This window comes from Ailuropoda melanoleuca, unplaced genomic scaffold (genome assembly GCF_002007445.2).
Source record: "Ailuropoda melanoleuca isolate Jingjing unplaced genomic scaffold, ASM200744v2 unplaced-scaffold10059, whole genome shotgun sequence".
In the NCBI taxonomy this organism is placed as follows: Eukaryota; Metazoa; Chordata; class Mammalia; order Carnivora; family Ursidae; genus Ailuropoda; species Ailuropoda melanoleuca.
Window position 1 is genome coordinate 48,894 of NW_023178348.1, and position 13,112 is coordinate 62,005.

The 13,112-nt window shown below is 41.7% G+C and overlaps 1 protein-coding gene across 3 annotated transcripts in view; it reads right to left on the minus strand.

The window, feature by feature from the left end:
* FBXO22 (F-box protein 22) overlaps positions 1 to 13,112 on the minus strand; it is a 40,140-nt gene that overhangs the window by 14,980 nt on the left and 12,048 nt on the right. For all 3 annotated transcript variants that reach the window (XM_019793513.2, XM_002930691.4, XM_019793515.2), the window contains exon 5: positions 8,705 to 8,869. In XM_019793513.2, coding sequence (XP_019649072.1) covers positions 8,705 to 8,869 — 165 coding nt within the window. The remainder of the gene's footprint in view (positions 1 to 8,704; positions 8,870 to 13,112) is intronic.

The following is a 13,112-nucleotide window of genomic DNA, read 5'->3' on the forward strand; positions in this document are numbered from 1 at the left end:
TCCAAGAAACAGAAAGGGAAGGAAAGCTCCCAAACTCTTTTTATGAGGCCAGCATTACCTTGATCCCACAACCAGACAAAGACCCCATCAAAAAGGAGAATTACAGACCAATATCCCTGATGATCATGGATCCCAAAATTCTCAACAAGATCCTAGCCAATAGGATCCAACAGTACATTAAAAGGATTATTTGCCATGACCAAGTGGGATTTAACACTGGGCTGCAAGGGTGGTTCAACATCCACAGATCAATCAATGTGATACACCACATTAATAGAAGAAAAGACGAGAACCATATGATCCTCTCAACAGATGCAGAAAAAGCATTTGACAAAGTACAGCATCCTTTCCTGATTAAAACTCCTCACAGTGTAGGGATAGAGGGTATATACCTCAATATCATAAAAGCCATCTATGAAAAACCCACAGCAAATACCATTCGCAATGGAGAAAAACTGACAGCTTTTCCCCTAAGGTCAGGAACATGGCAGAGATGTCCACTATCACCACTGCTCTTCAACACAGTACTAGAAGTCCTAGCCTCAGCAATCAGGCAACAAAAAGGAATAAAAGGCATCCGAACTGACAAGAAGTCAAACTCCCACTCTTTGCAGATATGATACTTTATGTGGAAAACCCAAAAGATTCCACCCCAAAACTGCTAGAACTCATACAGGAATTCAGCAAAGTGGCAGGATATAAAATCAATGCATAGAAATCAGTTGCATTTCTATACCCAAACGAGACAGAAGAAAGACAAATTAAGGAGTCGATCCCATTTACAATGGCACCCAAAACCACAGGATACCTAGGAATAAATCTAACCAAAGAGGCAAAGGATCTATACTCAGAAAACTATAGAATACTCATGAAAGAAACTGAGGAAGACACAGAGAAATGGAAAAACGTTCCATGCTCATGCAATGGAAGAACAAATATTGTGAAAATGTCTGCGCTACCTAGAGCAATGTACGCATTCAAAGCAATCCCTATCAAAATACCATCAACTTTTTTCAGAGAACTGGAACAAAGAGTCCTAAAACTTGTATGGAACCAGGAAAGACCCCAAACAGCCAGAGGAATGTTGAAAAAGAAATCCAAAACTGGTGGCATCACAATTTCGGACTTCAAGCTGTATTACAAAGCTGTAATCATCAAGACAGTATGTTACTGGCACAAAAACAGACATACAGATCAATGGAACAGAATAGAGAACTCAGAAATGGACCCTCAACTCTATGGTCAACCAATCTTCGACAAAGCAGGAAAGAATATCCAATGGAAAAAAGAAAGTCTCTTCAACAAATGGTGGTGGGAAAATTGGACAGCCACATGCAGAAGGATGAAACTGTACCATTTCCTTTCACCATACACAAAAATAGACTCAAATGGAGGAAAGACCTAAACGTGGGCCAGGAATCCATGAAAATCCTTGAGGCGAACACAGGCAGCAACCTCTTCGACCTCGGTTGCAGGAACTTCTTCCTAGACACATCTCCAAAGGCAAGGGAAGCAAGGGCAAAAATCAACTTTTGGGACTTCATCAAGATAAAAAGCTTTTGCACAAGGAAATAGTCAATAAAACCAAAAGACACCCGACAGAACGGGAGAAGGTATTTCCAGATGAATCCTAGCTAACAATACCGTGATCAAATCTTATATGGGGTCCCTAAAGTGTACAAATGAGTGGAAGATCTTTTCCAATGTCAATGTCTACAAATAAAACTGAAACCCAGAAAACCACTGGGCCCCAGGGGCACTATTATAGGTTGAACTTTGCCCAGGAGAATGTCAGAAGGACGTGTTTGTAAAAGAGAAAGAGAATCACAGATGTGAGGCAGTGTCTGATGTACTAGCTACCCACCTCAAGCATTCTCCAGGGAGGAAAAAAAGCCCTGGCTCTTACACTCAAGCTCACTGAAAAGCAATGAGCAGTCCCAAGGCTGCCTTCTCCAGCTCTTCTGTCTGTCACAGCGTCATAGGCCGCCAGGCACGGCTTTCAGGCTTAGACACACTTTACTGAACAACTTGAAGCCTTTAGGAAAGAAATGCAGACCATCTTAAGTTGGAGGCTCCTCCCTTCATTACAATATGCTATGCTGAATAAGGAGTTCAGAGGTGCCCAGGGGAAGACAGAAGAGAAGTGAAGCAGCCGCAGTTGTAGACATTCCATCCTCCCTTCAATCCAAGCAGCTCTGCTCCATTTGTTTTTATGTTGATACCCCATGTAAGATATTATTTAGAAATGAACTGTTTCAAAGAAAGGTTAGGAAATTGTTTAACAACTTCCTCATTAAAGAGTTTCAATACAGTCTTCAACATAAGCACAAGAGAGGACATCATGATTTGGTTGGATGGGATTCAACAGGGAGTTACTTAGAGGAAAGCTATCAGCAGGAGGGAGGAGGGAAGGCACAAAAGCAAGGAAGACTATGTGTTCTGTTCTGCAAACCCGCAGTTCTCACCAAGGAGACACCGGGCCAGGTGTTCATCTTCGGTAAGCCAGTTTGAGCTAGACTGAGGCCAAGGACCTGTGCAGAAGCCCCCAAGTTGTCCTGAAGTTAACTTTAGCTCATTGTAATACTAAATCTCCTCTTACTGGCAGAGTTTTCTGCCATTTTTTTAAAGATGTATGCACAGCATGGTGACATGCTAGGCATGGGCAACTGAACCAAAACGCCTGAAAGTAACAGAATATGTGGAAGTTCCTCAATGTATATGCAAGCTCCCTGCCCACACCCACTAATACACTGAATAAAAGCTTCCTATACCAACCCCAAAGGGAGCCAGTGCTTTGGAAGCTACTTATAACAAGTAATTTAAAGCTCTTTGCTGTCAACACTTCCTTGGGTTGTGTTCAACAGAATGCACCCCAACCAGTGAACCTCCCAAGTTCGGTTACAGTGTTACATCACTCAGTCACCCCTGACTGCTGAGCTTCCTTCCTCTCTCCTCTTTCTCCTCCCATTACTGAGCTGGTTCCTATTTGCTTCAATTACCATTGATTACTTGGTGATCTATCTTTAGTCCTGAACTCCAGAACTATACATTCAGTTGTCTAATCAGTGTCCCCATCTCAAATACAACATGTCCAATCCATTCTGTCTCCCTTCCCTTAGGACATGCTACTGTGCATCTGTGCTGGCCAGAAACCTGGGTGACATGGTGGCCACTTCCCTCATTCTCAAAACCCAACATTTTAATCAGTCACCACATCCTGTTGATTCCACCTCAAAACTCTGTCCTGAATCCATCTATGTCTCTTCACCTCCATCTGCCATCACCTCTTGCCTTACCCACTACAACAGCCTCCTGTTTTTCCTACATCTGCTCTCATATTCCTTCAAATTGATTGCCACACTGCAGCCAGATGGGTATTATAAAAAGACCTATCTGATTCTGTCACTCTTATGTTTAGAATCCTGGCTCCCCGCTGCCCTTAAATATGTAAAACCCTCACTATGTTTTATGGGCATGATGTGGCCCCAGCTTGCCTCTACAGCTTCACCTCACATCACACTCCCCCACTCCTTGCTGTCCCCACTTCTCCAGACACACTAGATTTCTTGGCATTTCAATCCTAAAGGTGTATTACCATGCCCTTTCTATTTCCTGTCTTTGATCTTAGGCTACCTTGCTCTATTTTTGTCAGTAACCTAGAAAGAAGGTGAAGACCACCTCTAATACTCCTCCCTAGTGCACTTCTGAGGGACCCTTCCCCACTCTAGTTCATTTCTTCTTAGGGCCCTGTCCAAATGTCACTTTCCTAACACCCCACACTAGGTTTTAAGTTCTATGGTTATGTTTCCTAGCATCTGTCCTCCTACTTGGTACACATTTCACATCTGTGGTACTTTATTCAAAACCAGTCTGTTCTGCTAGACTGGAAGCTCTGGAAGGCAGGAACTTAACAAGTATTTCTAGAGTCCCACACGTGCAATGACTGGCATGCAGCATGCATGCAAACAGTTCCTGAATGAACAAACTGAAGCTGTGGTGAGGTGTTTCTGCCCTTCTCAAGAATTAAGTGCTGGCCCATCCATATTTTTTTTCATCCCAGAGACTATTTTTTTTTTGGAAGATTTATTTGAGAGAGAGAGAGAGAGAGAATGAACATGAGTGGGGGGAGAGGGGCAGAGGAAGAGGGAGAAGTAGACTCCCCACTGAGCAGGGAGCCCCACACAGCGTTCGATTCCAGGACCTCGGGATCATGACCTGAGTCGACAACAGATGCTTAACCGACTAGGCCACCCAGGTGCGCCCCCACGTGAGGCTATTTCTACTACAGACCTTAGAACACACAGATCTTACAATAACCTATGCCTCATTTTAAAAATGTGCCATTTTTGGTAAGTTCAAGAAGAATGAAAGAATCTGTGTGTATGAAATTATATATACTATGATGCTGGGTCAGACTATTACATCCCCTATGCACAAGGTCTAGAATAACTAGAATTCTCAAATGCAAGGTTCCTGTCTTCAGAAGTACTGCCAATTTCATGGGTGAACTAAGCCACTTCATTGCTTACTGTGGGCCTTCACAGATCTTCTAATCACTGTGGCCCAGCACTGTTAAGGCAGGAAAGACAAACTACAGCCCATGCACCAAATCTGCCCCCACACACCCCCCCCGCATTTTTGTAAATCAAGTTTTACTGGAACCCAGCCATTTGTTTCTGTATTGTCTATAGCTGCCTTTGCACTCCAGTGGCAGAGCTGAGCAGGTGTAACTGAGACTGTTAAGGCTGGTGAAACCTAATTTACCATCTGGCCAAAAAGTGTGCTGATCCCTGTGAGATACTACCATGAATAGGGTGCTTTCTGATGTTACAGAACACAGAAGTATTGCCCCAACTATTTGGTGCAGGAATGCAGGCCAGGACTCTGTAGAGAAGGCACACCCCACACCACAGCCTCCAACCACTCACTCCCCTGCCCACCTCAGATTCCTCCTTCCTGAGCACATAAAAGACAATGACCCAAACTCAGAATACAGGAAATCCGGATGTCCAACAGCATGTGAAAGAACAGAGATTATCATCTCAATCTAAGCAAAGCTTCAGTTTCCAGAATACCATCAACGGGATGAAAATGATACCTTAGAATAAGCCAAAATTGTTGACAGCAAACAGTTCCGGAAAGGATGCCAATAAGAACACTTCACAGAGCAGAATAAACATGGGGCTGCTTTTCCCTTCGGTTTTGTGATTCCTATACTTAGCGCTATAATGCAAACAAGGTTTCACAAATCCAGTAACTATTTTATCATAAAATGGATGGTTTATTCCACTCAAGATTTTGGCTTTTTCCTGTCAAAGGACAAAACGAGGCTTCTAGCTTCAAGCAGTGCTACGATCAGGACCTTCATCACGATTCCCAAGGTGCAGTGGGACAGAGGGGAGAGTATGTGCCCAGGAGGTACCATCCTCACTTCTGAACAAGAGACACAGCACAGAGAAGGTCTGGCAATATGACTTTCAGCAAGAGCACTGAATTAAAGGCCAAACAAGCCTGTCTAATGGAGTCTGATTCTTCCCAATCCTGTTCCTCCTGCCCCAGTGTTGTCGATTTCTGTTCTATGTTCCATCAGCACCCCACTCTCTTAAGTACAAAACTCAAAGTTATCACTGAGTTACCCAGTCTCCCTTCCCTTTCATATCTAATCATCTGCTAATTTTCTCCAATCAATTTCCTGCTCTCCATGCCCTGGTATTATTTCTTGCCCAGACTCTTGCAGGGGCCTCCTAACTAGTCTCCCTGCCTGCAATCTCCCCACTATGGACGGTCACATTTGCTACTAGGAGAACATTTCTGGTTAATAGTTGCCATTTACTGACCACACTCCCTGAGTGTATGAGCCTCATTGTGCCCCATGCTTTGTTTGCAAAAGTGGTATATTTACTATTTCCCCCAGATGCTCTCATTACCTGGCTCTGTGGCTAGGTTTTTTTTTTTTTTTTTTTTTAAGGATTTTATTATTTATTCGACAGAGATAGAGATAGCCAGCGAGAGAGGGAACACAAGCAGGGGGAGAGGGAGAGGAAGAAGCAGGCTCATAGCAGAGGAGCCTGACGTGGGGCTCGATCCCATAACGCCGGGATCACGCCCTGAGCCGAAGGCAGACGCTTAACCGCTGTGCCACCCAGGCGCCCCTGTGGCTAGGTTTCTGCTCATCATTTAGTCTATCCTGTTATCACTCTTATCTTTCATATGTTTCTCATCCTTCAAAGCCTTAAATGCTACTTGCCCCACGAAGCCTCCTCACTCTCTCCCCCACTGGCAATCCTTACAGCAATCTATCCAGGCCTCTCTTACAGAGAGGCACACCTCACTTTCTCACTTGGGTTATAATTATGTATGTATCTATCACACCCTTCCTGGAATAGCACTGAGACAGAATCTGCATCCAATTAATTCTTCTAACCCTACGGGACCTTTCAATAAGCTGAATGAAATCAACGTATATTTCTATATCATGAACCCAATGAACATACCTATCCTCTTGCCAGCATCAAACTGTATCTCTTCTTCCTTCCTTGTTCTAAATTTGCTGCTGGAATATTTTCCAAAATCTGTACTAAGCCATCCTGGATACTCTTTGCAGACAGACTGCCAGGCTATATGCAAATGGCTCTCTCAAACCAACAACTCTATCTCAACTCCCTCTTGAGTTTCAGACCCACAAATTTCCAACCACCAATCCAAGAGAGATCTGGTTTGCTGAGCACTGTTAACTTGAGCCAGCCTTCCAAAAAGTCTCATTATAACATGACAAAGTCTCTCTGGTTTGGATATAGTCACATATGCTCTAAAAACTCTCTCTGCCTTTGAGGTTAAAATTAGGTCAGTTTAAAAGGCACAATCTGAAGTTCTCCTTAGAGAACATTAGGCATCCTTGATTTCGGGTTGCTTTATCAATACAGGTAACTCTGGTCTTCTGTTTATGTACCACGTAGTCTAAGAGCCTTTGCTCTCTACTCTTGCAAGAGTTTAGTTTCCTCACCGACAACACCCTGTGACAACTTCTATTCAGCAAAGCTGTCGTGAGGATTAGAAATAGCGTGTAACTCAGGACCGACCCAGCTTACAAGGCCTCAGTATTAATTATCATTGTCACCATCAGCCAAGACACAGGCGTTCCTCTGGCATGATGCTTCTGAATGGGATGATAAGAATATCTGAGACCTTTGCTCCCCTTTCACTGAATGTCCTTTTCCTGAGCTCCCCCTAGTCTGTTCCTCCACATACCACAAGGCCACACTGCAGATGGATCACTGTGACCTACTGCAAGGACTCCCTAAGGTACAGAGGCCAAGGCTAGCCTACCATCTACAGAGCAAGGTATTTTGCTAAGTGCTTTACAGAAGTCATTTCGTCTAATCCTTACAACTCTGTAAGCTAGTTATTTCCACTTTATAGATGGGAAAGAGAGGCTTAGGAAAGTTAAGAAACTTGTCCTAAACTAGAAAATTATAAAGTAGCAGAACTAGGGCAGCTACAAGCCTGCGTTCTTACTAGCTACAGTATCCTCCCTTACCTCACAGACTAGTGGTCGAAACTTCCCTTGCTTTACCTATACCTGTACCTGACAACTCTCTTCCACTTTACTGAGGCCTGCTGCTGCCAGCTGCTGATCTTTGCAGCCAATGTCTCCTCCTTCTGTGCTTCTCCTCCCATTCCCACCAACCACTTTAAGTCTCGTTTTGCATTGTAAAGGACAGTTGTAAAAGTCAGTCTCAATGTGTAGATTCCTTTTTTTATTTTCCTCATCAGTAAACCAATCACAAATTTTCCCTCCGCTGCAACATAATTTTTTATTCCTGCTGGGTTCAGTGCCATTTCAAAAAATGGAGGCTTAGCTCCACAGGCTGGCTGACTGATGCATAAACAGGTGGTCACCACTGAGTATTTTTTATGCCAACAGAGATTTTTTTTTTTAATGAGTTAATGCCAATCAGTTCATTTGTAGATGTAGACAAAAAGCCTTAACACTGTTCTGCTTCAGTAACTTGTTGCTTACGACATTAAATTAATTTCTCATCAGATCCTGGAAATGAAGCTAACCCTTCACCTCTTCAAAATCGCCTTTCATGACCTGTCTACTGTGGCTAAGCTTCCTCTGACATGTCCTAGTAAATCCTTGTTTGACAGACTGAATTAACTTACAGCTTTTCAAAAAAATATTAAGTTCACTATACTTATTCCCAACGTTCTAATTAGTTGACATAGAACTGACCTCTATCTTCTAAAAATTTTTTCACAATAAATGCCTTTTATTACTGAAAAAAATGCTTTAAAAAACTTTCCAGAAAACAAAAATAGGGCAAATGATTAAATATTCAAAAAGAAAGAAGTGCTTCAAAATTCAGAATTAAATACAAATATATTTATTATCAAGGGTATTTTTGAAAAATTTTTCAACTCCGGTTCTCTCAAGCTTTAACAAAAGTAAAATAATTTAAAAAGTAAATTAAAAATAAAAAAGTAAAAAAATTGCACAGCCCATCAAAAATCAGTAAGTAAATAAGTAAATAAAAATAAGTAAATCAGTTTTACCAAGAGTGTACTGCAGCAGCTTCTGTTAATCACTAGTTTGAATTATCCACATCTCTAGTAACCCGAATACTTAATTTAGACTCTCTCAAAGGAACAAACATAATCAATCAACAAATTGGGCAACTGATGATAAATAACAATGACTTACCTACTTCGGTGAGTTGATGTCTTTCTAGTGTTAAATTCTTTGGGTCCTTAATAAAATGAAAGGGTTGTATTTTTATTCCTTCAATTTGAGGGAATAACAGAGCAAAACCAGATTCTCCAATTTCTATTTCCTGAGGTCGATTGTTACCTGATCCCATTGGAGTCACTAGGAAAAAAGTTAAACAGTTTCATGAACAGATTTAATAAAAACTAAAGTTTCATTTGGTAACACTTCATTTGATATGTATCTAGCCTCACCTAGATAACTACAGTTTGGGTAACCAAGATAATCAACAAGTTAAAAGCTGAGTAAAAGTTTCTCAGCTTTGCAAGTTTAGGGGTAGTGTCATGATGTCTGCAATCTACTTTCAAATGGTTCAGAAAGAAATGTTTTTACAAATGAACAGGAAAAAAGCTCTCGCCAAATTTTTTTAAACTGGTGAATCTAGAAAAGGAATATGGATGTTTACTGTACTACTCTATCATTCTTCAACTTTGAAGATTTGAAGTTTTTCTAAACAAGAAGTTGGGGGGTAAAAAAATATATCACGGCAATTCTACTTTTACAAAGTTATCCTAAAAATACTAACAACTGTGTAAAGTGTGTGTGTGTGTGTATATATATATCTGTACATATACACAGAGATATATATACACACATACACACAAAGTACTTTTTTTTTTTTTAACAATTTTTTAATTTATTTGACAGAGGGAGAGACAGCCAGCGAGACAGGGAACACAAGCAGGGGGACTTGGAGAGGAAGAAGCAACCTCCCAATGGAGAAGCCCGATGTGGGGCTCGATCCCAGAACACCAGGATCACACCCTGAGCCGAAGGCAGACGCTTACGACTGAGCCACCCACCACCCAGGCGCCCCCACACAAAGTACTCCTATAACAGAATTAAAAAAAAAGGAAATGGACAGGCTGATTCAAAAATATATGTGGAAATGCAAAGAACCTACATAGCCAAAACAATTTTTAAGAAAAACATCAAAACCTACACTACTCAATCTTTTAAAAGAATATCAGGACCTACAGTAATATGGCATTGGCTTAAGGACAGACAAACATATCAATGGAACAGAATTAAATCTAGAAACAGACCTACAAAGATGCAATCAATTATTTTTAAATAAACAAAGGTGCCAAGGCAATTAGAGGAAAGGAAAATCTTCAACAAAGGGTGATGAACTAACTGGATAAACATGACCAAAAAAACAAAACAAAACAAAACCCCGCCAACCTTGAACCCCTACCTTATGCCATACACAAAACTTAATTCAAGTTAGGTCACAGAACTAAATATAAGAGCTAAAACCACAGAGCTAATAGAAAAAGATGTAAAAGAATATCTTTGTGACTTTGAGATATGCAAAGATTTCTTGGAGAGCACATACAAAACATTCACCAGAAAAGAAAAAAACATAAATAAACTGGATTTCACCAAAATAAAAGTTCAATGCTCATCAAAGACACTGCTGAGAGAAAGAAAGCAAGCAACAGACTGGGAGAAAATATTTACAACACCTATACTTGTAAAGATCTTGAATTAGAATATACAAACAATTTCAACTATTGTTTATTGATAAAAACAATCAATAAAAAAAATCACCAAAAGACCTAGATATTTCACAAAAACAGATATACAAATAGCCAAAAACATCTGAAAAGATGCTCAACATAATTAAAACCATTGGAGTAATTCAAATTAAAACCACCATAAGAAGCATACCCACTACAATGGCTAAAATGAAAAGACTCATTTGAACACACTAAGCATTAGTGAGTATATGTAGTAGTGAGCAACCGGAAACCCTCATTCATAGCTAGGGAGTATAAAATGGAACAACCCTGGAAAACAGTTTGGCAGTTTCTTATGAAGTTAAACATAAACCAACCCCAAGACCTAGCAATTCCACCTCGTCTAAGAAGAAAAAACCCAGGTCCACAAAAAGACTTACATAAAAATGTTCACAACACGGGGAGCCTGAGTGGCTCAGTCTATTAAGCAGCCAACTCTTGATTTCAGCTCAGGGTCCTGGGATCCAGCCCAGCAGGCTCCCTGCTCAGTGGGGAGACTGCTTGTCCCTCTGTCCCTCCTCCTCCCCCTGACTCGCGATCACACTCTCTCTCTCTCAAATAAATAAATAAAATCTTAAAAAAAAAAATGTCCACAACAGCATCAATCGTAATACCCAGGAATGTGAAACAATCCAAATATCCATCAAAAAGAGAGTGCACAAATAGTCTATTTATATAACAAAATAGTACCCAATAATTTAGAAATCAGAACTGGGGTCTCCTCCCTGAGCCGGGGAATGCGTGCCACCAGACGGAAAACCAGATCTCCGATGCGGTCACTGGAACCAGACTGAGACCGGGAGCTCCGGGAGCGCGCAGGGTGGCTGGCGGTGTTAGAAACACAAAGGACAGAGACGCGCCGGCCCTGGAAGTGAGGGCTGGGACGCTGGGTGTGGGGCGCACATCCCGGGACGCCGCAGGGTTGAGCAGCACCAACAGAAACAGAGTTAAAGTAGCCAGAACATCAGTGGAGAACAGTCCGCGATCCCTCTGTTCTGAGACAGAGGCTGAGATTTGGCCACTGCTGCTCTGACTCTCAGAAGAGGCACAGAAAACCGCCAGGGAAGCCACCAGAGAACAAAAGCATGGAAATACCAGCTCACAGTGTACCCATCCCCATCCCCCCTCACAGGGGACATGGAGACTCTACCCAAACAGGGTTGCCTGAGTATCTGTGCAGTAGGCCCCTCCGCCAGAAGGGAGGCTGAAAAATCAAGAAGCCCACATCCCTAAGGTCCCTATAAAACAAGGGCGCACGGCCTGGGACCTGGTCAATAATCTGGGCTCTGGACAACCCCGCAACCTCTCCTAATTAGAATGACGAGAAGGAGAAATCAACTCCCAGCAAAGAAAAGACAATGAGTCTGTGACCTATGCTACACAATTAATGGCTATGGATATAACCAAAATTTTGAAAAATGGAACTCAGAGTAAAAATGGTCAAGATGATGTGTAGACTTGAAAAAACCATTAACGAAAATGTTAATGAGAATATAGATTTCTAAGGACGGAAATGAGAGAGAATCTGGCAGAAATTAAAAATTCTATGAGCCAAATGCAGTCAAAACTAGAGGCTCTGACGGCCAGGGTGAATGAGGCAGAAGAACGTATCAGTGATTTGGAGGACGGGTTAGTAGAAGAAAAACCTAAAATAGAACCTGAACTCAAAAAAATCCATGCACAGGAATGTAGGTTACGGGAGATTACTGACTCAATGAAACGTTCCAATGTCAGAATCATTGGCATCCCCAGGGGGAGGAGAAAAACAGAGGTCTAGAAGAGATATTTGAACAAATTGTAGGTGAAAACTTCCCTAATCTAGCAAGGGAAGCAAACATTCGTGTCCAGGAGGCAGAGAAGACCCCACCCAAGCTCAACCACGACAAACCTACGCCACGTCACGTCATAGTGCAATTCGCAAATATTAGATCCAGGATACAGTATTGAAAGCGGCCAGGGCAAAGAAATTTCTCATGTACCAAGGCAAAGGTATCAGAATTACGTCAGACCTGTCTACACAGACCTGGAATGAGAGAAGGGGTTGGGGGCAAATTGTTAAAGCTCTTTCAGAGAAAAACATGCAGCCAAGGATCCTTTATCCAGCAAGGCTGTCATTCGGAATTGGTGGAAAGATAAGGACCTTCCAGAATCGACAGTCATTGACCAATTTTGTAACCACGAAACCAGCCCTACAGGAGATATTAAGGGGGGGTTCTATAAAAGTAAAAAGGCCCCAAGAGTGATAAAGAACAGAAAGTCACAATCGATAGAAACAAAGACTTTACTGGCAACATGGCATCATTAAAATCATATCTCTCAATAATCAGTCTTAATGTAAATGGCCTAAATGCTCCCATAAAACGCCACAGGGTTGCAGGTTGAATAAAAAGACATGACCCATCCATTTGCTGTCTACAAGAGACTCATTTTGCACCTAAAGATACATTCAGACTGAAAGTAAAGGGATGGAATACCATCTTTCACACCAATGGACCACAAAAGAAAGCTGGGGAAGCAATTCTCATATCAGACAGACTGGATTCTAAAGTAAAGACTATAGTTAGCGACACAGAAGGGCAATATATTATTCTTAAAGGATGTATCCAACAAGTGGATTTGACAATTATAAATATCTATGCCCCCACCAGAGGAGCAGCAAGATACACAAGACAACTCTTAACCACCATAAAGAGACACATAGATAAAAATACACAAATAGAAGGAGAACTCAACACTCCACTATCAGCAACAGACAGATCACCTAAGCAAGAAATCAGCAAAGAAACAAGAGCCTTGAAAGCCATACTCGACGAGTTGGACCT